Source organism: Toxotes jaculatrix, chromosome 7 (genome assembly GCF_017976425.1).
Source record: "Toxotes jaculatrix isolate fToxJac2 chromosome 7, fToxJac2.pri, whole genome shotgun sequence".
NCBI lineage: Eukaryota > Metazoa > Chordata > Actinopteri > Toxotidae > Toxotes > Toxotes jaculatrix.
The window spans coordinates 28,719,406-28,746,995 of record NC_054400.1 but is presented as its reverse complement, the minus strand read 5'-3'; the positions used below and the strand labels follow the sequence as shown (position 1 = coordinate 28,746,995).

The window sequence follows — 27,590 nt, the reverse complement described above, 5'->3', positions numbered from 1 at the left end:
AACAGTTAAACCCATTTTTTATTTGAGAGTTGAGCTCCGATGTTGGGGTATTATTTACATCATTTCATTCTTTAAGTTCTGGGTGGTGCTTTTTAGTCCTGCGGTTGCATACATGGCAGTCCACTGATAATTAGAAAGAAAAAGAAAAATACAAAAAGCTGTGGGCTGACAGCAACATCACACCCTGGAGAGTAAAGGTTTGGGAGCCTGTTGAGTGACAGTGTACACACAGTATTCTACCTGTACATTAATAGTGCTACTATTCACATTCATCTGTACAGTAATCATATTTACAGTGATCACACATTAGGGAAAGAGCCAGTACCTGAGGAGTTAGTTCCATAATTAGCTTTACTCATTCACCGTGGTAAAAAGAAGCGCACCCAACCAATGGTAACCTAAACAACACAGAAAACACAGGATCCATGTTCAGGATCAGGTGTGAAGCTTTTTGAAGTGCATTCATTTTACAGCGGCTCACTGTTCTAGCTGATGCAACTTGACTGCAAGTGATAACAATGACCAGGAGGCTGAGGAATTTCTTTTTTTTTTTTTTTTTTTTTTTTTACAATGTGCAGGCTGGTTTCACTCCGTAACAACAGTATCAACACTAGAATACTGTTAATGTTTTAGACATCAAACGGTCCTATCATCAGAGACTGAGTCACAGAACCCAACCCCTACATACGCATCGTGAAGCATTTTTTCAAATGGTTTGTTCAACTTTTGCTGAGGTAGGCAGCAAAGAGCAGATTAGATTAGGAGGAGATTATGGCGTGTTTACGTAAGCCCTGCAGTAGTGCCAAATGTGAGAGTTTATAAACGGTAGTTGTAGTATCCTTAAAAAACAAAAAAACAAAACACTCCTCTTAGATACTTCAGGTGAGCTGGCATACTTTAACCTAAAAAAGGAAGCTATAAACAAAAGATGAGGTTGTTCAAATGCTTGTGCCAGCAGCTTCTGTCTTCCCCATGACTCTGTCTCTCCAAAAACACATAAAACTATGCATGAGAACATATCAGCCAATTCAAATTACCATTCGACAGCACGTAATATAAAACACCATGAATAAACACGTCATACATGTGCAGCATTTCTCCCAAGAATGAAACGTCAACCAATAAATAAGAACTGAATAAAAATTCATTAAATAACAATCATTGTCTCAGATTCAGATCACTGTTCCACGTGATCCAGTTATAACTTAAACAGTCAAATGTCCGTTTTTAAAAATTATCTGAAATGCTAGGCTCCAGTAAGTTCTCTCACTGGTGTCAGGATTGCTGTTTCAACAGGTATATGCACCTGTCTCACTCTTTGCCAATTTGCCTCACTAATCTGCACAACGGAGCCCTCTGCAGGCAGAACTCAAACACAACGCTTTTTTTTTTTTTTCTCTCTCTTTGGATCCTTTTCACTGATCACCCTTTCCACACAAAATCATATCAAAAAGGGGAAAAACGTTTCAAGTGGAAACTCTTTCATATCTTCGATCACATCTGGTTGATCGCTCTGTCAGTTTGCCGAGTGTTGTGAAGTGTCGTAGCCGAGCGGGGTAACAACAAGCGGTCGTATATGAAGGAGCTTTGGATTTGGTAGTTTCCAGCAGCTTTGTGTCCATCTGTAAATCTAGGTGTCCAGCTTGGGGAGGGATGGAGTGCTAGGCCTTGTAGCAGTTGCCCTGTGTGGTGAGTGCCAGCTGGCCGTTGGGTGCCACCTCGTTGGCCTCGTCCTCCAGCAGGCCTGACACGTCAGCGTTGGGGATGCTGTCATGGTAGCTGCTAAAGCTGATGTTGTCCTCTTTCAGTTCTATGGTCCAGAAAGGGGCATTGAGCTTGCGGTTCTGGTACTCCCGGTAGGTGTACACACCTCCAACAAAGCCCAGCAGCAGCAGCACCACCAGGATGATCACAGCCAGGATGATGATGTTGAACTGTGTCCAGGAGACTTCTGTCAGGGCTGCTGTGGTGTTGTCAGTGGTGCTGCTCAGGCTGGTAAGCAGGGCCTGGGTGGTGGCAGCGCTGGTCGGTGCAGTGCTCGTGTTGCTGCTGGACGTGGAGGCTGGGACTCCTCTTGCTGGGGCAGAGCTCAAAGTGGCGCTGGTGGGTGACGTGGAGGGGGAGGGTGTACTCGACGCGGGGGCCTCTGTCGTGGTGGAGTCTGCTGGTAGAACAATAAGCCGGGGGGCTGAGAGGAGAAAGTCAGTGAAAACGCATTATTAAAACATAATATTTAAAGATTTTATTTCACAGCTTTGATAACTTCACAGTTTTAACAAGTCAATTCAGTGAAGGCCTGTAAAAGTGGATCTGTAAGGGTGCTGGGCTACACTCCAGGTTGCTGGTGTCTAACCAAAGAAACTTGCGCCACCTTGTGACAAAAAAACAGTACTACCTCTGCATGTAAACTTCTAATCCCCCACTATATATACAAATACTACAACTACAAAATACTCGGTGTGCTAGAAGTTAATGTACTGTACTAATAGTTTTGTGTGTGAATTTGATCCAAGGTGTGTGGCAGTGTCATCAAACTGCAACTAAAAAAAAAAAGTTCTCTCCTTCCAGGCAGGAAAGGCACAGATTGAATGAATTATTATCATTATTTCCCATGTTCAAATGTCTGCTGTGGGAAAAGGTCACATCACAAAACCCTAACCCTACGCCCCGCTCTAAACCCACACACAACGCTTTTGCTTATTTCAGTGTCCGTGAAGTACTGGAAGTATGTCAGTGTCACTGTTTTGCCAGAGTCCCAACACTGGGAATACTGGCCTAATGCCATAGCTTACTGGGAAATGTTCATGGAGCACAGCCAGTATAAATGCCATTAGTTCTGCTTGTGCTTTCCCTGCTATTTCCTGCTAACAGCTCAAAGTGTCTGCTGGGAAAAGGTCTATTACTTTTCTAATATGTTTTCTGAGCTGTTGTCAGAACCACACACTACAGTCTGAGCACGTGTGTAGGTTCTTATGCCCGGAAAAACAAACGTCTGACCAAACAGTGTCTTGCGGTTTCAGTCTCACCTGGGCGGGTGCAGTTATGTGCTCGGGCGTCTCCTATGAATCCAGGAGCACAGAGCTGGCACTGTGGGCCGGTGGTGTTGTTGATGCAGCTGAGGCAGTGGCCCGTGCCGGGGTGACAGAGCTGAACGGGGCCCTGAGGGTCTGCGTTCCCACTGCAGTCACATGGAACGCAGTCCCCAGAAGTTTTGTAGAAGCCGGCGCTGCACTTGTCACACTGTGGGCCGCTGAACCGCGGCAGGCACTGGTCACACACAGGGGAGCCGCTGGGATCTGCACGAGAATAGACATAGATACAACCTCAGCTCCTGACCGTTGCTAACGATGCAGTAAAACGACCTCTCAGGACCCAGAGCTCCTGTTTCCCTCCTGGAAAATTAACATTAAATGTGGAGAAAAGTTTCTTTCCATCTAGACACAAATCAGAAAATACATTCTGTAATATTCCAATCTAAAATGTACCTCTCATAGCCTTAACCTCAGCATTAGTTAATAAGAGTTGATGAAATAATAAACAGAGTAGTTTAAAAGTTCAGTAACAGCACTTTGTGTTTTGAACACTGTGCCACTAGATGGCTTAAGATGACAGTGCATCAATCTGAGAGAGAGGCTGGTTCTATAAGTCTCCACAGGGGGGCAGTGTTCTTCACTGTGGAACCCAGTGGATACACAGACAGTGCTGATGTCTCAGGAGGTCAGGTCACACACTAGCCTTCTACTGTGATACTCAGTGGGTAAAGCACAACATCTAGACTGGTAGGGTTTGGCCCACACACTAAAAACACATGTAAGTATACTGCATATACAGGCTGCTACCAAATTACAGGAAGAACCTGAGTAGATGCAGATGTTTCCATACAGCTGGGGTCCACATATGCTCTTAGATGAATAGGTCACTGAAAATCATTACATAGTTGTTCTGAATGAAAAGCTTTATACTATGATTAAAAATATATGTGGTGATGAGAGCGGTCTCCTGGGTGACGGTCTCTCTCTCTACAGTGGGTCACTGGATGGTTTGATTCATGATGGTGAGAATGATGTGAATCACATACTATGGACTTCACAGTCACCGGGTCTCAACTCAGCTGAACACGTATCAGAGGGACATGCTAGACACTGCTCTCCACCACCATCATCATCATCATCATCATCATCCACCTTCGGGACCCACCCATGATAAGGAGCAAAGCTAAAAACCAAAAAAAAACAAAAGCCCCATGAAGAAAAGGAGTGGTTGGTAGGAAGCTGTGTTGTGTTTGGCAGAAGGACAGCAGAGAAAGACTCAGATTTCTCTGTGAAATCTCCAGAACAAAGAAATGAAACAGGCCAGACAGAGTCTTTCTACTCTACTCTTTCTACTCTAAGTTCCCCCTGAAAGCTTCACTGTGTTCTTCAACAACAAAATGGCTGCCATGAGACAGAATTAGAGCCTCGAGATGAGACCATAAAAAAATACAAAAACAGTTTATGCTCAGCTTAATAACATTCTAATCTCCATCAGTCAGAGCGCAGAGCTTAGGTATAAACACAGACTCTAATAAAGGATCTGTTCTTGTGCTCCTGGATCTCAGTGCTGGTTTCAGGACCTGCTGGAGACTTTGCCCCGGACAAGGGTGGGTATTACCCCAAGGTTCCATTCTTGGATCACTACTATTGAATCTCCATATGCACCCACTCACACATGTTACTCAGAAACACAAAATAAATTAGCATAATTATGCAGATGATTCACAGATATACGTGTCCCTGTCTCCTGATGACCTAGATCCTATACGTTCCCTGACTTAGAGTACTGATGATATTAACCTGTGGATGTCAGAGAACGTTTTACAGCTGAACAAAGACAAAACAGATATACAGCTGTATGTAATACGGCTTAAAACTCTTAAAAGCAAGTTAAAAACCTAACAAGTTACAAACTCTCAGCAGCCTTATGTCTGAGTTCTTAGTGCGTGTGTGTGTCTATGTGCTTTGTATATTTTATATTTGTATTTTCTGCACTGACTTTGTGTACCTGCAGCTAACACCTGCTGCTGCAGATATATCTTTGGCTCTGGCACTTCTACAATGACGTCATTTTTGTTTTGTGGCTTTCTGTAAGGCACATTGTGTTGACTTGTGTATGAAATATGCTATAGAAATAAAAGTTGACCTGATACATGTGCTGGCATGATAATAACACAGCAAATTCCTTTTAACCAGCCTCTCCTGCAGCTCTGTGGACCAACTGATGCGCTGCCTCTAAGCTCCAGTGCAGCGGTGTTGAATGATTTAGGCACAAATAATTGCCTTCCAGTGGCCTAGATGTTGGTCTCTATCTAGCGTGGTCACATGACCGCGTTGTATTCCAGCACTGAGCAGGCTGCTCCTGATAAGCTTGATTTAACCTCTGCTGGGGGTTCAAAGGCAGCCATCCTGCTGGGTTATATAAGCAGGGAGAAACATGAGCTGCTCTGCACTGCACACTGCATGGGGCCACAGGATGCGACCTGCTTGTTTTACCCATCATCCTCCACTTTGCAATGTCAAACGTACAGAGGCCTGGTAACTGCTGGACACATACAAAAATAATGAGAGCAGAAGAGAAGTTTTAAAAAAGGAATAAAAATATTCACCGAAGCTCGGGATAGACTGAACGGGTCCATCCGTCCTACACCACTGTGTAAAGATAAAATCATACATGGATGATTTAACATGTGTGACCCACATTCTGAAGTGGTGCAGCGCTCCATTTCACCTCTCTGTGTGTCAGTGTGGAGGGACGTTCATTCACTGCAACAGAGCCCATCAGCACATTTAAAAAGCATCTCTCGTCCAGTGTGGAGCCCTGATGCTGCATTGTGGCATCTTCTCATTTCTCACTGTTGCTAGGGGCAACCTCTGCTTTGAGGCTGCCTCTCTCTCTCTCCAGTGTTCGCTCTAAAACATCCTCCACATCCACACACACACACACACACACACACGCACACACAATTAACTAAAAAGCAGCTCTGTGTGGACACGATTTGGAACATATTTCTGATCACTTCCTCTCTGACACCACTCTTCCTACGGTGTGGCTGTCCTATCGGAGAACATGATGCTGCCCATCCCCCCCTCACGCACACACACACACAGTCTGTTGCTGCCTGACTGGCGCTGGAATGGTCCAGCTGCGCTCATGCTGTCCCAGCTCAGCTCAGCCTGGTTCATGTCCCTTCCCCTCCCTTCCACGCTGCGCAACCTCCGCTGCTGCCCCTGGCAGGGGCAAACATAACCTGACAGTCTGAGCGCTGTTGCCATGCAGGCCGCCACCAATGGGGGGGGGGGGGGGGGGGGGGGGGGGGGCGGCATCAGGAAATGGCAACATTGTCTATGATTGGTCCAGAAAGGGGAAGGGCAAGGTGGAGAGAACATGACGAGGAATTACTGAGTGGAGTGAACACAGTGATGCTGTGATCTGAGCCACTGTGTCATGGTGTAATTAATGTCTGAGCCAGACCACAAAAAGATATAGGTGGCCACAGTGACATACGCAGCATGGCGTAACATGGCTCCTGGCCATACTGTAATTAAGGTCTTGGAATTGGAGTTCCTGGAATCTCACTCTGACTGATCAGCCCATTAGCACAAATAAACCAGGCAACACAATACACGCCTCTCCACCTATGTTATCCTGTCAAATAACAAAACAGAACGAAAAGCTTTTTGTCTATTTACAATTAGTCAATCCTCAGACATTTAACTGGAAACTACTTTGAAAATCAATAAATGATTTAAGTCCCTTTTCAAGCTAAAATGCCAAATATTTCTGTTTCCAGCTTCTCAGGCGGGAGAAGTTACTTGCTGCTTTTCTCAGTTTCATGTCATTGTAAACTGAAAATCTGTCAGCGTCATTGTTTTGTCTCAGACGCCATGTGCTGGAGAACAAAGCCGACACAACAGAAAAAGTGTCGCTGCCTCTCGCTGCGTGTGCATCCTCAAAACGGGAAACTGCCACTTGCTTATTCATTTAGTGAAGACACAGCAGATTAACTGATGCTGGTTTTGATAATGGATTCATCGGATTCATTGGAATATCAGTTTGCTGGCTGCAGCTTCTCCCCTGGTGTTACTCTCTGTGTAATGTAACTGTTGTACTGTGATGAATGTCTTTCCACTCATGTAACTGTTGACCACACAACAACCCTTTGACTTAATGATCTGTCAAATAAAAATCTGGTCATTTAGTGTATTTCTGTCTTTACATCTCCTGATTCATACTTTGGTACCTTCAGATTTCACGTTGACCTAGTTCATCTCTTCATGGTTTGTTGAACTGTTTTAAAATTACATTTCAGTCAGAAGTGAGGTGGTTTAGGAATATGACAGGGACTGTAGTTCAACCCAGATCTCAACCCAATAGAGACCTTTGGGTGTGCGGTGTAAGTAGAGCAGCGGCAGCCTGGAGGTGAAAAAAGTGGGGTCACGCAGGAAGGTCGCTGTTAATCGCAGACTGTCTGGAAAAAGAGATCAAAAGCACACTGCTTTACAGTTGGGGGACATCTGGAGGATTATTTCTTACCGCGACCAAAACATTACTTTGCAGAAACACTTTAAACAAATAATGAATAATGTGCGTTGGCGGGGGGGGGGAGCTGTACATAGCCTGACAGACAAAACCCTGGGCATAAAAAGTACTATCAGCAGATGAGAAGATCCATGCAACACTCACGTCTGTCCGTTACACATGAGGCTACAGCAAGAAGCTAGGCTAGCTTAGCTTAGCTTAGCACAAACGGTGGAAACTGGGGGGAACAGCACCTCTAAAGCTTGTGTGTGTATGTACAAAAATGTGCAACAATTGTGTAAAAGTTACTATTTGGTGTTTTACAGAGGTTTATGTTCTGGGGTGTTTCTTGGTTTGAAGTAACTTCCTGGAATCTCTTGTGGTTGCCTTGCAACTCACGTTCTGATTTCCTGATTGATTTAATCACTTTTAAATCGATATCAAATCTTACGATCTGTAGAAAAGACTCTGACATAGACCTTTCATTTTGTGAGAAACCCCGTGAACATGCAGCTCACATGTTCAACAGCTAAGTGTGGGTGTGGGTTTCTGTCCTTTTCATCTCATCCACCTCAGCATTTCTCTCATTCCCTTGGATAACATGGAAACCGTTCTCTACGACTTCAATCATCGACAATCAAATAAACACACATCATTAAGCAAACAACCCAAGGACAAAAAAAAAAAAAGGAAAAAAGCCTAATGTGTGTCTGTGAACGGCAGGGACTGACTGGTGTGACAGGTGCCGGTGGAGGTGGAGTTGGAGCAGGGACACGGCGCACAGGCTTCGGTCGGGGCGGATCCAGGGCTGCGGTAGAAACCCGGCTTACACTCCTCACAGTTGGATCCCTGGGTGTTGCCCTCACAGTTCAGACACACTCCTAAAGGACAAAACAAAGGTCACATGATTAGAAGGCTTTTCCCTTCCCTCAACACTGAAGATTTGTTGGTTATATAACTCTCACTGCTTTGTTTATTCACCTCAGGCTGGTCACTGCACCAGTATGGGGCTCCGACGTGTTTGGAAGGGTGTGGCTAATAACCATTTCATACCAGAAACATTACTAAGAACATTTGTTCGCTGCTCCAACAGACGTGTCTTCATGATATAGCACAAAATCCTGTTCTTTACCTCAGCCTCATCAGGTCATGTCAGTACGTGTTTCTGTGTATTATCACTTACATGCTTCAAGCTAAGAGTTTTTGAAGAGGGTGTTGAAATAGTAGCACAAGGAAACATGTGATCACTCAAAGCACATTATATCCACGATGTCAGAGATGATTATACTGAGTGGACCAGATCTGATTTTCAAATAAGGCAGATCCAAATGCACATCATTTCCTGCCTGTGTTACTCCTAAACATTTAAAAACCCTCTGAAAAACCTGCTTGTTCTTATTTTGACTTTTATGTACGAACTAAAACTCAAGATTTGGTTTTTAAGAGAGACCTGAGAACAGCAGAAGAAATAAGTTAAGAACATGCATACACCGCGAAACGGAAACTCATACACGGACATTTCTATCAGCAGTGGGAGGGTTTCTTCAACAATTCCAAAGTAAATAAATAGATAATTAAATCAGCCAGATGCCATTTATATCATCATATCAATCTACCAAATAAACATGTTAAACTGGCTCATGTTTCCCATGACAATGTAGAAATTAATTAATTTCAATTATTCAAAATGAATCATGGACTGGTGTTCGATCAATCGAGCATTTTTAAAAATCTATAATAACCTATTTATTTCTTTTAGAGATTCTTAACTATTAATGATATAGATTATGTGAATAATTGAAACATGCAGAGAAGATGGAGGCATACTTTTAGCCCTCAGTCTTGCCTGCACAGCTTCCTGTCGGCCTGTGTACTGATGTAAGATGGAACAGCCTGTATGTTGACTGAGGGGTGAAACCCAGGGCAAAAAAACAAAAAAAACAAAAAAAAACAAAGAAACGATGCAAACAGTGATTCTGAAACTAACTGTGGGCGTGTTCAAGGACACTGGGACATCTGAGATTTCAGAGTCAGCGCAAGCTCTGGCTTCATGTATCACACAAAGTTAGAACAGTCATTGCCATATTTTAATGTTACTTTGCAATACTGACTTGTGATGATGTTACCTATTGTAATATTTTTAATATTACACCTCTCTTCTGTATGGTTTATTAGTTGGCTTCTATTTAATTACTAACGTACACTTACATGAATAAAGCTATCAATTGTTGTTATTGTAAATATCTGTGAAGTTATTACCACTATGGTGCTGTTTGTAGTTGGAGGAGTGTTGTATGTGGTGGAGTTGTTGTGCCTCCATGATCATAGATGGAGGTTACGCAGACAGGACGTGAAACCTGTCTAAAGGCTGCCGAGCTTGTTGTATATTTGTGTCACAGTGGTGTCAGCTCTGAGCTGTTAGTCTGGCTCCTCGTGCACATTACAGGTTCAGCTGCTGGTTGAATAGAGAGGACCAGTGATGAGAGAGAGAACAGCTATCAAGCACCATCTGTTGATAAATGATGGGTTTTGCTGAGTGAAATGAGTCGAAATTAAAGTAAAACTGAAGCAGCGTGGATTTAATTTGCTGCCAACACCCACATCCTCTACAGCAGGTTTAAACACACGCCCTCAGCATCCATAGGTGATTATTATATGGCAGAACTTGTGTTCTCGTGAAAAATGCTCTTGATGATAAACTGAAAATTCGTCTCTGCATTAATTTATTAAATGTTTATATAATGTTTTAGTCACTTTTCGGGACAATCGGCCTCTGTCCTGTTGGAAATGACGACTCTCTGTCATGTTTGTCTGTGGTCTGCAGTGTTTGGGATACTGTATAATTTGCATTTGCACAATGTGTTGTGTAAGCGTCCCTGAGGGAGGCCAGGGTCAGCCTTTAAAGGGAGCTGTCAAACCTGAACTATGCTAATCCACAGCCCTGTGAAGACTGAGCCCAGGCACAGCTACAGCTCTCCATCTGCCCCTGCATTATAATGGCAGGACATATGGCTTCTAAAAGCACCACCCCCCCACTACCACCACCACCACCCTGTCCACTCCACCTTTCCTCCTTTTCATGCCTGTCACTAGCTGGAGGTTAAATCCACCTTAAATCACACAGGTCAGACTGGGAACTGGATTTGTGGTACCTTCCATTTGAACATGTTTCGTTTGCTTCTGATTTAGCAGCTTTCTGAGTCCTTCTTATCCAACTGAATCTTACACTTCTGTTGTTGTTCCACAGAAAATATTTACTCTAGACAAACTGAAGGGTTTGTGTACTGCCAAAGCCTTTCACTAAACAGAGCGTATCATCGTCAGGGTATAGTACCAATGTGTTAACCTGCACACAGGCCAGGAGCTAAACCTTAGGAGAAGTTTATGAGCATTTCATAGACTGAAACCATCAAGCTTCGGCTTTTTTTCTTCAGAGTCTGTTTGCTGAGCTGAAATGAGCAGATACAGCTGCTTCTGCCAGAGGTGACGTACAGTTTTGTTCCACCTCACATCAGGAGAGATTTGCTGTTCAGTGTCTGACTCAAGGACACGCTGACATCAAACCAACAACCCTGTGATTAATGGTCAGCCTGACCCAACACCCAAACTCCTCCTGCCCGACAGCTACACTGTCAGTGGGGCTTTGGCATATTATTAGTCAAGGTTTTTCATTTTGTACAGTGGTGGAAGAAGAATGTCAATCTTTACTTTAGTAAAAAGTACTCCTGCATTCTTAATTAGATTTACTTCAAAGTAACAAAGTGTTAGAGACAAAAATATATTAAAGTGTCAAAAGTAAAAGTACTTATTATGCAGAATGGACTACAAAATATAATATATATGTATAATATATACTTTTCATTATTGGACTTTAATTATTAATGCATTGACATGTCAGAAGGATGTTAATGGTGCCTGCTGAGGTGCAGCTAATTTAAACCACTTTATATACTACTCTGCAGTTTAACACACACATGCATCATATTTTATGAACTGATTATAGTTTTTAATCAAAAGTCTCAAGCTGCAGTGTAACTAGTTACACCTATAAGGTGTCAAAATAAATGTGCTGGGGTAAAATGTACAATATTGCCCTCTAAAATGTATAGTTAAAGCATAGTATTGAGTAAATGTGCTGAATTAACAACACTCATTCCAAAAAAAAAAAAAAAAAAAGTCACTGTATCAGAGTTGAGAAACACAAACTGTTCCAAACATTGCTGAATAAGAGCAGGCAGCCCACTGAAAGATCTGAATCATCATCAGCCCCAGAACTGGATTCATCCTCGGCAGACTCACCGGACTGTGGATGGCAGTGGCTGGTGTGGTTGTGACACTGGCAGGGCCGACAGCCAGTACTGCTGAAGTGGAAGAAACCCGGGTGGCACTCATCACACTTGGGTCCATACACTCCTGTCTTGCACACACATATCCCTGAGCTGAAAGGGGCACAACAGAAGACACAATCAGTACAACAGTGTACAAAACACAGACAGATAAATCATTTCATTTACTGCATCAGAGCGTAAAGCCAGAGATGAATGGATCTCTGTGTGTGCTTTTTTTGGATTGCAGTCCTGACAGATGATGTCCAGACTGTTGTGGTGATTCCACACTTGACTTCCTGTAGGTTCTCCCATCGATCCATCTGCTTTCTGTAACTCTGCTCCAGGTATGAGGCACGTGGGAAGCCCCCAAAGTCAGCTACAGTTCAGAGCCGGCTAGGACACTCCGACCATATCGGGTTCTCCATTAGCATGTTTACCATGTTGTGCAGGGCAGAGCCGAAAAGTGGAAACCGGCATCTTGTCACGTATTTTCCATTCACATGTCAGTTTGCTTGCACCAGTGTAATTAAACGGTCGGTTCACCCAAAACACAAATAAACATTCTTTCTCTTACCACCAGCTTGAACAGTCTGAACCAGATCCCTGAGTTCAGCCAGTCATATTAAAGCCACAGAATCAAAGTTGCCAATTTCAACACATCGGCCCTCAGAACGTATGGAGTGCCGTTGTGGTGGTAATCTGATCCCTGATCAGTGCAACCCTTGGGATGATGTGTACGGGTGAGGGAGCTGAGTGCCCATGAAGCCAAGCTTCTTCCTTTGTCTGGCTTTAAATTTATTCATGCAGTTCATCCGTGTGTGTGTGTGTGTTAGCTTAAGGCTAGTTGTTAGCTTGCTAGCTAAACTGTTATTGTTAACTTAATTGCTAAACTGCATTTTCTGTCAGTTACCAAATAGCTTCAGGAGTGTTACCACCACCCTCTGGGCTGGAACAGGGCCAACCCATATTTGCATGCAGCCCTGTGGCAAGACTGGACTGGAGCCAGATTCATGATCTATGTGTGGTGAAGTGTAAACCTCACATGACCTTACTGTTGTCTGTAAAAGACCATTTAAATTACACGTATGCATGGACCCATTTATTATAACACAATGTAATGTTGTTAAGTTAAAAGGCCTTGAGTATGTTTGTGTGTTTCTGTGCAACAAGTTACAACACAGCAGGCCTGTGTGACCCTTCGCAGTTAGAAACAGGGACACTGGGAGGATGAGTGGGGTCCAACCAGGCTTGGACCAGACCAGTTTCATAAACAGAACTGGAGCTAGACCAATAAAAGCCAGGCTGACAGATCAGCACGTGTCTGTTGATAAGTAAAAAGAAGCTGGAACACAAAATGCCAAATAGCCACCAAAGAGCCCTGACAGATGGATAGTTCATATCATGGTCACATTTCTTTCAAATAAGAGACCCTTCAAATGATCTCGCATTTTAAAACTCCCAAAATGCTGGTTTCAGTATCAGCCTCAGAGATGCAGTCGGAGTCAGGCTATAAAAAGAACTGAATACAAGAAATCAGAGCACTGAGCATAAAAGCCTTTTACTGACTTCATGTGTTTTTGCATAACCGAGTACGACTGTTCTCAGTCGAGAAAATCTCATTGGATAATGCCCCCAAGAATGCTCTGGCAAAGCTAAATCCAATTACATTTGAACTCCTCAGCAATAACACACACACACACAAGTGACTTATTTCTTGTTGTTATTGTCTGTTCCTGGTTGGATCAGCGCTCTCACCGTTCTGTGAGGCTGGCTGTTGACACGAGGGAACAGTGAATAACAGTGAGAGTCTTTATCTGTCTTCTCAGAGGAAAATCCCCCCATGGCCGTCTCATCCCACCCACATTCAAGGTAATTTCCTAGGAAAAGTACAATACTAAGTCAAGCCTGATCAGCCCCCCAGACCCAGACAATGGACTCAGAACCATAATCTGGAGACAATAACTTCAAAACAATTGAAGTAAATCAAGAGTGACTGGGAGTACTTTCCGTGAGCGTGTGCGTGGGTCCTCATACAAATGGGGCTTTGTTAAAACAACTGCACTTAATGCAAATGAAGATGCCTACGGCGATGCTTAGAGGGGCGTGAGCACCGCTGAGGACACACACACACACACAGCAATAACAAAAAACATCCATATGCAGCATCATGACCCAAATGCAAAACGCCATCAAACACAGTTTGGAGAATAAAATTCAGCTGAGTTACATTACAGATCATTCCATCTAAAAAAGTAAAGATTAAACAGTCAAGGCCCTGAGATCAGAGATTAATATTAATCACCATTCTATATACATCGACCTGTGTTTCATATCTTGGCTCATCTCCCTCACTAAAGAAAAAAGAAATCAGAAAATTGTATCTTAACTTGTATTGATGTTTATTTTACAAATCCTGTGTTGGTCTAACAAACAAAAAACTAAATAATATTAATAATTTACAGGTCCCTGTTTGATAATTACATTCAATACTTTTCACAAACGTGAGCAAATAAACAGGCAAAAATTTTAATTTGTGTTGTCCAAGTTGCTGCAGTGTCAAAAATTCCTCCTTCATTGATTCACCTGCCGATTCTTGTCTCAAGTAACTGTTTGTTTACTCAGTAAAACGGTGAAATACCCATCGCAGTTTCTACAGAGTCCAAAGTCCAAAGATAGTCGGGTCACACAGAAAGAGAAGCAGCGAATCATCACATTTGAGAACGTGAAAATAACGAGTGTTTCTGACAGCTGGACGACTGTGGGACAGCATACGTGACAAACAAGCTGCATCATCAGCAGAGGCGATCTGTCACTGCGACATAAGAAACGTGCCTCGGACAAATTCAGATGTTGAGGAAAATTGAATTGTTCTCCACATCAATGCTGTAATGAGAGACTTTATGTCGTTAATTGTTTTATTAAATGCCTGAACATATTTTCTTTTTATTCTCAGGCAAAAAGCAGAAGTTGTTATTCCCTGGTTCATCACCTGGAGTGAACAAGGTGAAGCTTAGAGCTGCGATCGAGCCTGCAGCAGGTCTCGTCACAGAAGGGTACAGCGTGGTTGTCTGGGAGTGGCCCTTTCCGTTTTCATCCTTCATGTGTGACTGACATGAATCTGTGAGGGTGAGGTGAGGGAGGCCTTGGTGGCCTGTGATTGGCCAGTTTACCATTTTACACAAATCAATAATTTAAAGTCATTCACCTGATGTTTCAGCTTTCTTTGTTTCTGGTTACTCCCTTAGGCTCTGGGTGTGCTCCATATTCCGGCAGATACAGCAGCAGGTTATATATCTGATGGGAGGGGTTTCCACACTGTTTCTATTCAGCAGTCAAATGGCAAATGCTAGCGTGTACTAGACAATAAAGTGCTGAACACGTGGCCTGGCATGGCTGAGACCGGTTACTGCATCGTCTCTGCCAACAGGTCACACTGTTTCAGGACCAGCATGAATGATGGTCTGCATGCAGCATTATTTACAGTGAGGCCGTCTCTGTCTCTGTCTGGATGTGCTGGCACAACTCATCCTCACTAACACCTTCAGCCACACTATCACTAGGAGTTTTTCTATCAGTGTACATTAAAGATATTTTATGTTTATATATATATATATATATATATACCCATAAAAAATATAAATATAATATAAAAAATACATGTATTTTTATTTATTGGGCTTCAGGAAATGATGAAAAATTGTTTTTCGTCACTGAAGGTTTAACAAACAGTGAATAGATTCATGGAGATAATAATTAGCAGATTAACTGATAATGAAAGGGACTGTGCATTGCAGGTCCTAGTTTATATAGTGCTGCCACCTGACCCCCACCTGTCCCTGCTGCTCATCAGGAGATACAGTTTCAGTGTAAAGTCAAAATCTGCTTCCCAAACAGTTTGTTTTTTTTTCTGCCCTGGATGCAACATGCAGCCTGCCAGTCAGACCAGATGGTCTGCTGCCTGGTGTCTTCCTGTAGAAAATGAAACCTTTGACCTCCGGCTAATCATCTCTGCGCTTCCATCTGAAAACTGTTTGATTTCACGGGATCACAGTTTTGAGACCGAATGGGAGAAAAAAAGGGGAAAATGTGATGTGATGCAAAACAGCAGAGCTATGCAGGGACTGAGCAAAAAAAAAAATCCACATAAATTGTAACGGAAGAGTCCTTTAATGCAGCATCGTGGCCTGTTCTCTGCTCTGAGTGGTTGGCAGGGAGCCAGACACTGACCTGTGGCAATGCAGCACAATCTGTCATCTGTGTCTGCCTGAGCCTTCATCTTACACTGCGAGCTAGCTCACATATGAGGCTGTCACTTATCTACGAGTTTGTAGTCTCACGTGCGGCCTGCGAGAACCCACCAGGTCCACGGCTTGAACAGTAGATGGCGGGGAGGACTGAGGGGGACTCTCAGAGCAATGTGGATGAGGCTAATGACATACTGAAAAACCTTTTCCCTCAGCGATGGGTAATCTGGGTGTTCATTTTCACCCCCTGGGCCAGGAGGGAGGGGTTTGTTATTGTTTTGGTGTGATTTCACTGCACTGTGCTGGCCCCAGCTGCTCCGCGTCAGATCTACATGTCAAGTAGGTCAGTATTACACGGACGACAAAGCTTAACCCCGTTTTTAGCAGCTGCCGTGGCAACGCTGGCTGTCGGCTGTTACATGTGTCGGATCACAGCGGATGTAAAAATCCTCGCTGCGACAGGGAAGTGATTGCCAGTTTAATTACCAGGAGGTGAATAGTTGGCAAAAAAATAAACAGGGAACTACACTAAGCAGGTTTAGTTGCATTGCTGGGTGAGCAGACAAAATCCTGAAAGGGGCGTGTTAAGCAATCAAGCAGCAGGATCTCTGCTCCGCTGATCTAACTGTGTGGACATGTCCAACTGTTTTTGAAAGTATGAGCCTAAGCTATTAAAAGCTATTAAAGCTATTATTACTATTACATATATATATATATATACTTACTATTATTATATAATGACTTTGGACAGTGTGTGGAAAGACCAAATACAGTGTGTGTAACAGGGTTGGAGCCACACAGGTTAGAGAAATGCTGATGTCACGACGGAAACAGCTCATGTGACACTGAAGCACTCCACTGCAAAAAACAAAAAGTAGTCCAGACTAGCAGAGGGGCACCAAGAGCCCAACTCCGTCTGTGGAAAAACACCTTCAAACCTGATCTGCATGTTGCATCTTGTTAACTAACAAGCTAGTCGCAAATCCATTCAAGGGTTAGTTGGGTTTTGTTGACAACTGTGACGAGATAAAACAGTCACAGGACTTTTTAATAGCTGGTCAATAAATAAAGACTCAGTGCTAACTGCTCTTAAAACCAAATTTCTGTCTTTTTTAACACTTATTAAAAAGATAACAGAGAGAGAAAGAGGGGTATGATATGCAACGAGGGTCCAGAAGCCATGAACTGAACCGTGGACGAGGCAGTTTTGTGGCATGTGCCTTAACCGTTTAGCTATCAGATGTCCCCACAAGTCTATTTATATACATGTTCAATAAATATGATGGACACAAAGTGGATACAGTCAATAGAAAATGAACATAAAGAACAGAATATGCAAATAAGACATCTGAGAATTGTTGAAAAGTGTTTTTTTTTTTTTTTCACTTATGGGAGAATTAGTCTGAGAGCAAGCAAAGCTTATGTTCCAAAATGTCAAACTACTCCTTTAAATTAGAGCAAGGCTCCTCCAACACAACACGTTAAATGGTAGAAAATGTCTAAACGAGCAAATCATTTTATAAAACACGTCATCCCTTGACATCAGTGTGTCTGCACTGAGCACCAAGCCACAGATGAAGCAGTGAGGTGAAGCAGTGACTGACTGCAGGTCTCCCGAGTGTGGCCATCAGTCAGGACTCAGACGTGCGGCTCTAACCCTGCAGTCTGCTGCTGCTGCTGCTGCTTTCCGATGACAGTGGGATGCTGGGAGTCGGCTCACTGCTTCCACGTGATCGGGCAGCAACCCATGTTCAGTCAAATACTTCAGTCAAAGTGGGCGTTGCTGCTTTACACTTTGTTTTAAAGCTGTAAACCAGCTCTTTGACACATGATTCTGATGACCTGAAAATATGTTAGCACCAAGTGCAAACAAGTGCATTACATCTTTGCACAGAATTTGTTATCAGAAACATCAATGTGAAGTAAGACGGAAGAATAAAGTAATATCAGTAATAAGTAATATCAAACAGTCACTGCAATTTGATGCAAATATACACTGATGGCAATGATGCATCTATTGCTGTGACACATAATGCAGAGGCGGAAACATCTGCATCCACAATCAATATTTCATTACAGACTGTGGTGCCTTTCATACAGCACTGTAAAAAAAAAAAAAGAGACATGTCTTACAGACAATGCCCAGAGGAGCTGACCCAAAAACAGCACTGATATAACTGTTATGACAGATACAAACGATACACAGCTTTAGTTAAATATTGGTATGACTTAACCCAACAAAGTGGGAAACATAATGCGTCCAATTTATGTCACATGATTAGTGGACCGACTGCAGGCAGAATGCCACATCATGAGTGAACAAGAAGAGGAAATCTCATTAGGGCTGTTAAGAACATTGAATAACGAATGCGACTCCCTGTGTCACCTGGCTTTAAAGAGCCATTAACCCTGAGGGATTTTCAGTAGTCTGGGCTTCAGTGAAGCTGAAGGGCCGTTCAACAGTTGGTTAGCAATATTCAACTGCCCATGTGCTACTGCCGCCGATGTGTGATTTACCCACAATTGACAGGGTTGATCCAGGATATACTGGTGGGTGTTAATGGTTTTGTTGTGCTGATCGGTCGCTCCATCGCTTTGATCCAGAGAGAAACATCTTAGAAACGGCCATCCAGTTTTGTACAGATATCAAAGACAAGCCCTGACATTCAGTAACAGTGACTGGAATGTTTACTTGCCATCAAAGCAGCTGCACTAAGCTGCTTTAAACTCAATTTACTGGATAGATTCCAGTTTGTATGTGTTAACGATGAATCTTCCATGTACCCAAAAGTTAGGCACGGAGTTCCACATGGTTCTGTACTTGGACCAGTTCTATTCCAGATGTGAGGCTGATGACTGTTGGATGGACTGCTGCTATGAAATCTGTTGCAAAAGCTCAGTTTGTCCAGTACTTTGGTCTGCTGTTTGTAGGCTTGGACCCCACTGTACATTTCCCCTGTATTGCAGAATGCTGCACTAGTTCACACCACCCACACTGATAAGGAGAACTTTGAACCACTGAGGTGGTGAGCACAGGTCACGTCATTATCAGCAATTCTTGTGAAAGGTGAGTTAATCAACAACCTGAGGCCCTAAAAAGAGCCAAGTGCTTGTTTGTACTGATGGATGGTTGTTTCTCCATTTGATGCACCCACTGGGAACCGACGTTGTTAAAGCCTCGATTTTAAATTCCATCTGAGAGGAAAGCAGAGTCTAACTAAAAAGCACAGGAAGGAAAACTTTCATTTTTTTTAGCCTTTTCAAATTAAGTATCACTGCACCGCATTTTGATCAAACTGAACTAATTCTTTTTGACATTAGACACGTTTTTTTATTCCAAGAAACTGATGTAGAATTCTAGTGTTTATATTTATGTTTCAGATAGCTGAAAATAGGTCTGCTATTACAATCGGTCCGACTAGCCGAAAATGGCTTTGGGATGTCATGTCATCTATATTTGGATGATTTGGATTTAGCCATCCAGACAAATGCACCACCAAACTAAAACAGTGACTCAAAAATGCAGGGGGGCAGTCTTAATAGTGATATGTAGCAGAGTCAGCTCTGTCTGGCTTTGAGCTATATATTGTACTGCAGTTACATAACGTCGCCTCTGACAAACTGTCAGCTTCATCACAGCAAACACCTCATAATAAATAGCTCATACTGAGCTGCACGTGTGTGATTAGTTGTGTTTTCTATATAAAAATCAGAACTTTCCAGCCTTTCTCTAAAGCTATGCTCTACGGCTACCTGGAAGTAAACCTGCTTCTACCTTTGCATGTCTATCAACACTCATGACAACATGAGTTGTCATGAGGAACATATAACCTGCTAACCTGCATGTATCCTCCAGTGTCTGGCTCTGTGAACTTATGTTCTGGTGCTAATTCCAATGTACGAGAATCTTTGGGCTACAAGACACAACGATACTTTAGATGATAATGTTTCTCCATCTTTGTGTCAACAGTTTGTGTTTGGCCCTTGTGTGCAAAGTCACAGAGGAAGACCGTGACACTGCACAAAGCCCTGAACTCAATCCCATCCAACACCTGTGGGATGAACTGGAACACAGACCTTATCGCACACCATCAGAGGCCAAGCATGATAAAGGTTTCTGTATGCTCCAACAGACAGTGCCTGTCAGACTGTCAGTGAGTGTCCAAAACGCCTCTCTCTGTTGTTGTCTGTGAGTGTGGCCATTTCTAACAGCTACAAAAGGTTTTATTTCTGATGTGGTCAGACAACGCATTGCCTATTAGCACTACATAACAAATCAGGGGATCAGTACATAAAAGTGTACAGTGACAGTACATCCTGAGGGGGGCATGAGCACATGTACAACATTCCATGGCAATCCATCCAACAGTTGTCAAGACATTTCGTTAAAAGCCAGAAATGTGAACCTGGTCCTGGTGCAAATGAGGAAGGACAGTGGATCACCACAGTCACAAAGGTTCATCCTCTGGGAACCATCAATGTTAGTACAAAGGTTCATGGCTGTCAATCTATCATGATATTTAAGTCTGGACCAGAGGGGTGACCTGACAGACTGAAAATGGCTAAAAATTCAGCACATACAGTTTTACTGCCTTCATCCTGGAAAAGAGATGCATGCGGGGTAGATGAGGCCACCTGATGACCACAGCCATAACGTCTCATCACACTTGGTAAAAATCTCCAGGTCTTTATAATATTCAGCAGAAAATCTAAGAACTACACACAATGAACTAAGGCCACGACACACTACTTGGAGTAGTGCATGTGGACCTGAACTGGTTCTAATCTTGTGATGTAACAGCACCTCCACTTTTCTGGTTTTGGGCATTAAAAACAGAACAGAAGCCGGTCTGATTTCACTGTCAGTGCAGTTCTCCTGTAACAGCACACACGAGTAAAGCACCAACTGGCTCTATCTCACCTCATTACTTAATGAGAAAGATACCTAAAGAAGCAGACCGGGGGGGGGGGGGGGGGGGGGGCTAATCTGTGTAACTCGCAGTGATAAGCTCCAGAGGGGGGCTAGGCTAGGCTAACAGGGTTAGCAGCGGTCAGGCTCAGACAGTCTGAGAAGGACTGTGTCAGGTGGGTTACTGGTGTGAAAGCTTGAAGCCCTGAAGTAACCCCTCCTGCCTGCACCTTAACCTACTTCCCACTGAGCTCTAGACACAGCATATCAGGCTCCAGGCTTCATAAACTTGAAAAAGGCATGCTGTGTTTTCCGTCAAAGGACTACACCCATTAGGATTTAGCTTATGTAAGTCTATACTGTGACGTATTTTTCAGAGCATGACGAGACAAATCCTCCACACACTCTGGACTCAAGCCTGTGAAAAGCAGCAGCATTCCTTCTCATGGACCGAGAAGCAGAAAGTACAGCCGCTATTTTTACCATGTTCCTAACCCACACACGCAGCTTCTTATCCAAGTCACAGTTCTTGTGGCTGGTGGAGAAACTGCGTGTAAGGTCTGCCATGTGTTTGAATCTGAAAAGTAAGCAGAGTCTGAACCAGAGTCTGAACATTTTGCTGCCTTCAGGGAGATCTGCAGGGTGATGGTTTGGCTCAATGGGCAGAATAATGACTCTGCAGGCCCGTGGTGTCATGTTGAACATAATGTCCGAGCAAAAGTCGAGCCACAGAACATCTCGTCCCAGTCTTCAGGAGATAACAAACACTAATTCACAGCAGTACTTCTTGCAGATACATCACATCCTCCAGAGGCCATGTCTAACTTTGCCATGAAAACACTATTGAAGTGGGGATTGTCTTATATTCAAGGACAAGACAATTGCATAGTCATTACATCTGATGTTATTTTTGAATGGAGAGAGTAACTTGGTCTGTCTGATGTTTGGTGGTGGACAGGTAATGAACAGTGGCTTTATCAGAGTAAATCTACAAGCTGTATGACCAAAACAATGAGCTCCACAAAGTCATCTGATCTAGCGATAATGTCAAAATGCAAAATGAATCTGATTTATCTGATTAAATGTTGAGACGAGCACTTTCCTGTCAAATACAGCAACAACAAACATGCAGCTCCACCATGGCTACCAGGAAGAAGCAAGGGAAAGCAGCCTGACCTGTCACAGAGGTGGTTCACTGCCCCGAACGAGTCGCAGGCGCAGGGCAGGCAGCCGCTGGTGCCGTTGGTGAAGAATCCCTCCTCGCAGTCCTCGCACTGTAGACCAGTGTATCCTGAGAGACAGGAACACTGACCGGTGGCCTGGTTGCACTCGTCCGGATCCAAAATCCCCTCACCGTCACTGCTGCAGTTACAAAGCCCCTCTGAGTGGATGGACAGGTGGTGTCAGAATGAGAGGGGGAAAGGCAAGAGATGGAGAAACACTGTATGAGATGTGCTGGCAGTGAAATAGCCATACCAGTCCAGAATCATGCATTAGCTGACTGTTTCTTATGATTCTGGTATTGTGGTTACCTACCTCACGTCATGGAAATCAAAACAGACATGTTATGATTTGTTTATAGAATATTTTGAATATATGATACTTGTACCACTATTGCCACATATTTAACTTTCCGTACAGATATATTTAGTACTCACCTATGTATGTGTGGTTCGAGTGTTCTACAGTCACACTGTGTGACAGAAACTATAAAAATAAACAGATTTTTTCTTAAATAAATCCATTTAATACCTATAATTGACATAGCTACGTACTTTAATCCAGTAACATCCTACTAGATATTTATATAAAAAGAATATAAGGCTACATTAATACCAATCACTGCAAATAATTTCCCTGTACACCTAAATGTATGCATGGCAAGTTCATGACATTTCTTGGGCTGGAGTTCACCTTTACCGTTGCCCTTTGAATTTGCACAGCAGGAACAGTGTTGCATTGTCTTTGGAAATGGAGAAGTCATTATTCAGGTGATATTCTATTAGTAACATATTACACTGCCAGGGTACAAGCTGGAGCTCTGGTGCCGAAGACTTATCACAGTTTATAATCGCTCCGGAAATGTGACATTGCATCCCTTTTCTGGGGATGAGTACAAGGAAATTTCATTGGATACGAACCAGCCCTACGTTATCATTCACTTAAAGCTTCCTTGCTGTTCTGGTGTGCCCCTGGGAGCTGCCCAGTGCGACGTGCTAAAGGAGCAGGAGAGCTGTTAATACACTTTCCTCATCCAGATTTCTGTCACCAACCCACAAACTCCAAAGTGCAGCCTTTTAACTCCTGTGTTTGCTTCTATTTCCTCCATTGCGCATTAATAATATTCTTTGTCATTTTCAGAAAGCCTGACTTGTGCTTTTAAAAAAGATGTGTGTGAGTGTGAGCGTGTGTGTCACAGATGAAGCATTTTATGTTCAAACCGGTGCACTTTGAGAAACAAGAGGATATAATGACAGGCATGAGGATGACCCTGTAGAGTACAGGGTGGCAATCTATTATTCATCTGATCTCGGGTTAGGTGTGGCGAGTGATGACTGCAGGCCGGACCGCCTCCGCTCTGTGCTCAGCAGTCAGACAAAAGAAAACCGGCAGATCTCAGATCTGAGAGCAAAACAAAAATGTTTTTCGTGTGTGGTATGCACACAGATTGTACCCAGTACGTCAGCTAGCAGTTAGATAAAGAGGAACGGACAGGTGAATTTTAATGTATTCCTGCTTCGGCGTCCCACTCAGATTATGCTGCTCTTCCACTGTTGCTTGGACTTTTATGTAACTCAGAAAGGCCTCTGGTTATGCAAGCCTGTGGAGTATACTGTCAGACCCTTTGCTACGGTGACGTCAACTGAGGAACTGTCGGTCCCGATCACGCCTCAGAATGTCTGAGATCCAGGCAATGAATGCAAATCATGTTTCACACAACACACACAACACACGCACACACACACCGCAGTTCGCTTCTAAAATCATGCTTTCTCTGGGTGTGGGATGGGAGCCCTGTGGAGTGACCTGCAAAAGGCTTCACAACAGGTTTGATGTAGATTTGACTGGATCTGTGTATAGTGGAGAGAGAATGGTTGAAACTGAGTTCACCTCACTCGCTATGTATCTGTCTGCTGTAAAGTGGTGCGACAGCAGGGCTGGTACTCAGACATGGGCACTGGCAGGTTGCTCAGAACAAGTCAAGTCTCAAAACTCCTCTCTTGCTTAAGTCACCTCTGGCCTGTTTGTACTGCTACAGGAAAAACAAGAGCTGTGGGAGGCGCCTCTGTACGGAAACAATTACTCTACATTCAGTTTTGGTTCAAACATCAAACCACATGATCAGCTTTCGGTTCAGATGTTTCAGAGGAAGGTATTAGGTGAAAGCACTGTCTGCAGGCGCCCCCCTTCTCTGCCAGAAAATGTTTATTATTGAGGTGTTAACCAAGGTGACACCTTAGTAGGCGTGATATTATCATGACAGTGGGCTTTACACCAGAACAGTGAAGCTTTCCATACAGTGTGGCGATGCTTTCATGTGTGATCTCACTCAAGGGTGCAAATTTCATTTTGACTCCATGGTTCAAATAAACAGCAGTAAATAACACTGACTGATTAACTGGGGATAGCACCAAACACTCCACCATTTTAGCTCGATTCATCTCCAACACCGACACAAAACAAGTCAACAACAGACTGACAGCTGGTTAGTTTCATTATCAATTCACCTGTCTGTTATTTTCATTTGGCCTGATGTGGGAAAATACTGAAGAATCCTCAGCACATGTGATGTCAACAGACAGCCTGTTTTTTTTTTGTTTTTTTTTATTCAGCCGATAGTCCAGAAACCCAAACATACTCAGTATCACTATCACACGAGACAAAGAAAAGCAGCAAATCTTCACCGCTAAAAAACAAAGAATATTTGCATGAAACAAACAGACTTTCATTTCAAAACGGTAGCAGATAAATTTTTAATTATTTCTGCTCTACTTGATAAACAAAACACATCGTTAAAATCTGTTCACAAGCATCACAACTAAGTTAGAAAATATTCCACTCAACATCTGGGTTAGGGTTACAGTCTGTAATGGGCCACTCGCTGAGTCCACCATCATCAGACCAGTCAGAACCTGGGTCCTGCTTCTTTCTGCCAAAGCCATTTCTATTAAACCACAAGACCCGCCAATATTACCATCAGCCAGTTATGACTGTAGCACGCTAAAAACAGACATTTTGATCAGCTTTTCCTCCACTGAGATTAATGCTTGTGTGGAGAACAAAGGGTCAATGCAAAAAGCATGACTGGACTGGACCCCTGGTGTGAGGAGCCAATACCAGACAGAATATGAAATATAACAGATTAGATTTTAAGGTTCTGGAGGCACCATGAAGCAACAACTAGACCACAATGTGGTCTGAGAAAACAAATACTGAGGTTTTGATAGACAATGGGGGAAAGAATTTTGCAAACAACACATGAAGCTATTTTTTTGTAATTTGTATTCTTCATGTTCTTGAACAGGACAGTGAATCGGACGTGGGGAGGTAAAGGATTACCAGGCTCCATCCTCTTATATCTGTTCTGCTAACACACACACACACACACACACACACACCTTTGACTTCAGCAGACTCACAGCCATCAAAGAACCATTTTGGACAGGATCCCTAAGCCTGCGCTGTTGTGCTTGGCTGGAGAACAACACATCCACATGGATGCTGGGATGTGTGTGTGTGAGGTGTGAGGTGTGAGAGGAGGGGCTCCGCTGTCATGGCTCATTCATGGCTCAGCCTGCCTGGCCATTTTGGTTGGATGGCCCTTGTTCTTTACAAGCCATGCAAACAACAACAGAAAGGACGAAGCAGCTATATGAGCAGCTCCTTACAGTGTCCTGTCCATATCACACGTGTGGTGTAACACAAAGGATCTATATGGATGCTATGGCAACTGACGGATTGGATAAATTCACTGAACAACAACAGGATCAACCTTCCACCCTCTAATAGCACCCCCCCCACCCCCCTTTCCAGCCCTCTGTAATATGTGGCACACTCATCGGCCTCTGGGATATAATATAGGCCACACAGCAACATTCACACTGGATATATTGTTTAGAAATAATAGTACCCTTTTTTATATGAGACAGGGGTTTGGTGGTTTGCAGATGATCTAAGGGGGTACACCGTGCAGTCTGAGGGGGTCTGCCCATTGTTGCAGTCTGGTTTATTCGGTCGCTCTCGGTCGCGTCAAAACCACAGTGCGACCATCCAGCAGCCTGTCTTATCAGACACGGATGTCTTCTTTTTCACTGACTCAATTTCTGAACACGAATATGGTTTAAAACACACACAAACACACACACACACACACACACACACACACACACACACACACACACACACACACATACATGCAGCCCAGAGATTTCCCCTTGTGTATGCTTTTTCTGCTTTCGATTGCAGAGCATCATTTTCTAAAGCTGTAAAACGCGGAACGAAAAGCAGCTCTTTCACTCGAAGGCACACTCACCTTGACTGTTGTTCTCTACTGAGGTAACAGATGTGCCAATATTATCTGCAGCCCAGGCGTCGTTTGCTGTGCGCTGGGAAACCATGGACACCATGGTCTGCAGCATTTTCTCCGGAGCAAAAAGCGATGTTTGTGCATCGGTGGATCTTTTACGTGCACCGCCTGAGCTAAAAATCGGTGCTGTTATTTGTTCTTTAGCGGCCGATATTAATCCAGTATCAGCGGCGGCGGTGGTTGTAGTAGTAGTGGTGGCGGTGGTGGTGGTCGGATCCGTTGTAGGAGGCTGGAAGGTGGTCGCAGTTTTAGAGACAGGGCTTGTAGCAGCGGTAGGGCCGGCAGAAACAATGGCAGGCGACGGTCCGGTTAGAGGCCCGAGAGCCAACCCGCTCCTCTCGGGTAGAGTACGAGGCGTGTCGGTGTGGAAGGTCTCCCAGGTGTCGGAGGCTGAGCCGGGCTTCCTGGAGATCGGCGACGCATCGTAGGGACTGATGCGAGGTGCAGCTTCAGAAAATCCAATATATACATACAAAATAAATAGCAGAACCGGAGATATGTACATCATTAAGGACGTTAACCTCATATTCAGTTTCAGCTCTCCATGTAAGCCCCAGTAATGGTCTCTCTCAGACCTGTCCCTGAATGGATGCGTACTCCACCATTGATGTCCCCCGGCGGCGTACGCTGCTGTTTGTTGCCCTATGAACCACAGTCAACATTTCACCTGCTCCGCAACCTACCGTCAACCACCTGAGATTGACGTATGCTTGAGCCAATGGGATCCGTGAAGAACCGTCCTCGGCGCCTGTTTGATTGGCTGGTTGGGCGGTCGCTGTAAGGCCACATGAAGACACAATAAACTGGAAATTACCAAACGTTCCGACTCTTTTGTAAATGATCAAAACACAACCGGTTCCATTCATAACCTCGACAAGTTACAGAAGCATTTTGTAACGATAGATGGTGTGATATTGACAGCCCAGCAGGTATATTCTCCCCCATGTGTCATGGAAACACCCAGCGGT

General features: G+C 43.7%; 1 protein-coding gene across 1 annotated transcript; it reads right to left on the bottom strand.

The window, feature by feature from the left end:
- Positions 1 to 27,263, bottom strand: LOC121184260 (multiple epidermal growth factor-like domains protein 9). Its single transcript, XM_041041827.1, has 6 exons — positions 26,569 to 27,263; positions 22,212 to 22,416; positions 11,854 to 11,993; positions 8,286 to 8,435; positions 3,027 to 3,296; positions 1 to 2,188 (listed from the first exon to the last, which is right to left on the bottom strand). The coding sequence occupies exons 1-6, from the start codon at positions 27,146 to 27,148 to the stop codon at positions 1,662 to 1,664; spliced, it is 1,872 nt and encodes a 623-aa protein (XP_040897761.1). The 5' UTR covers positions 27,149 to 27,263; the 3' UTR covers positions 1 to 1,661.
- Positions 27,264 to 27,590: the final 327 nt, after the last annotated feature.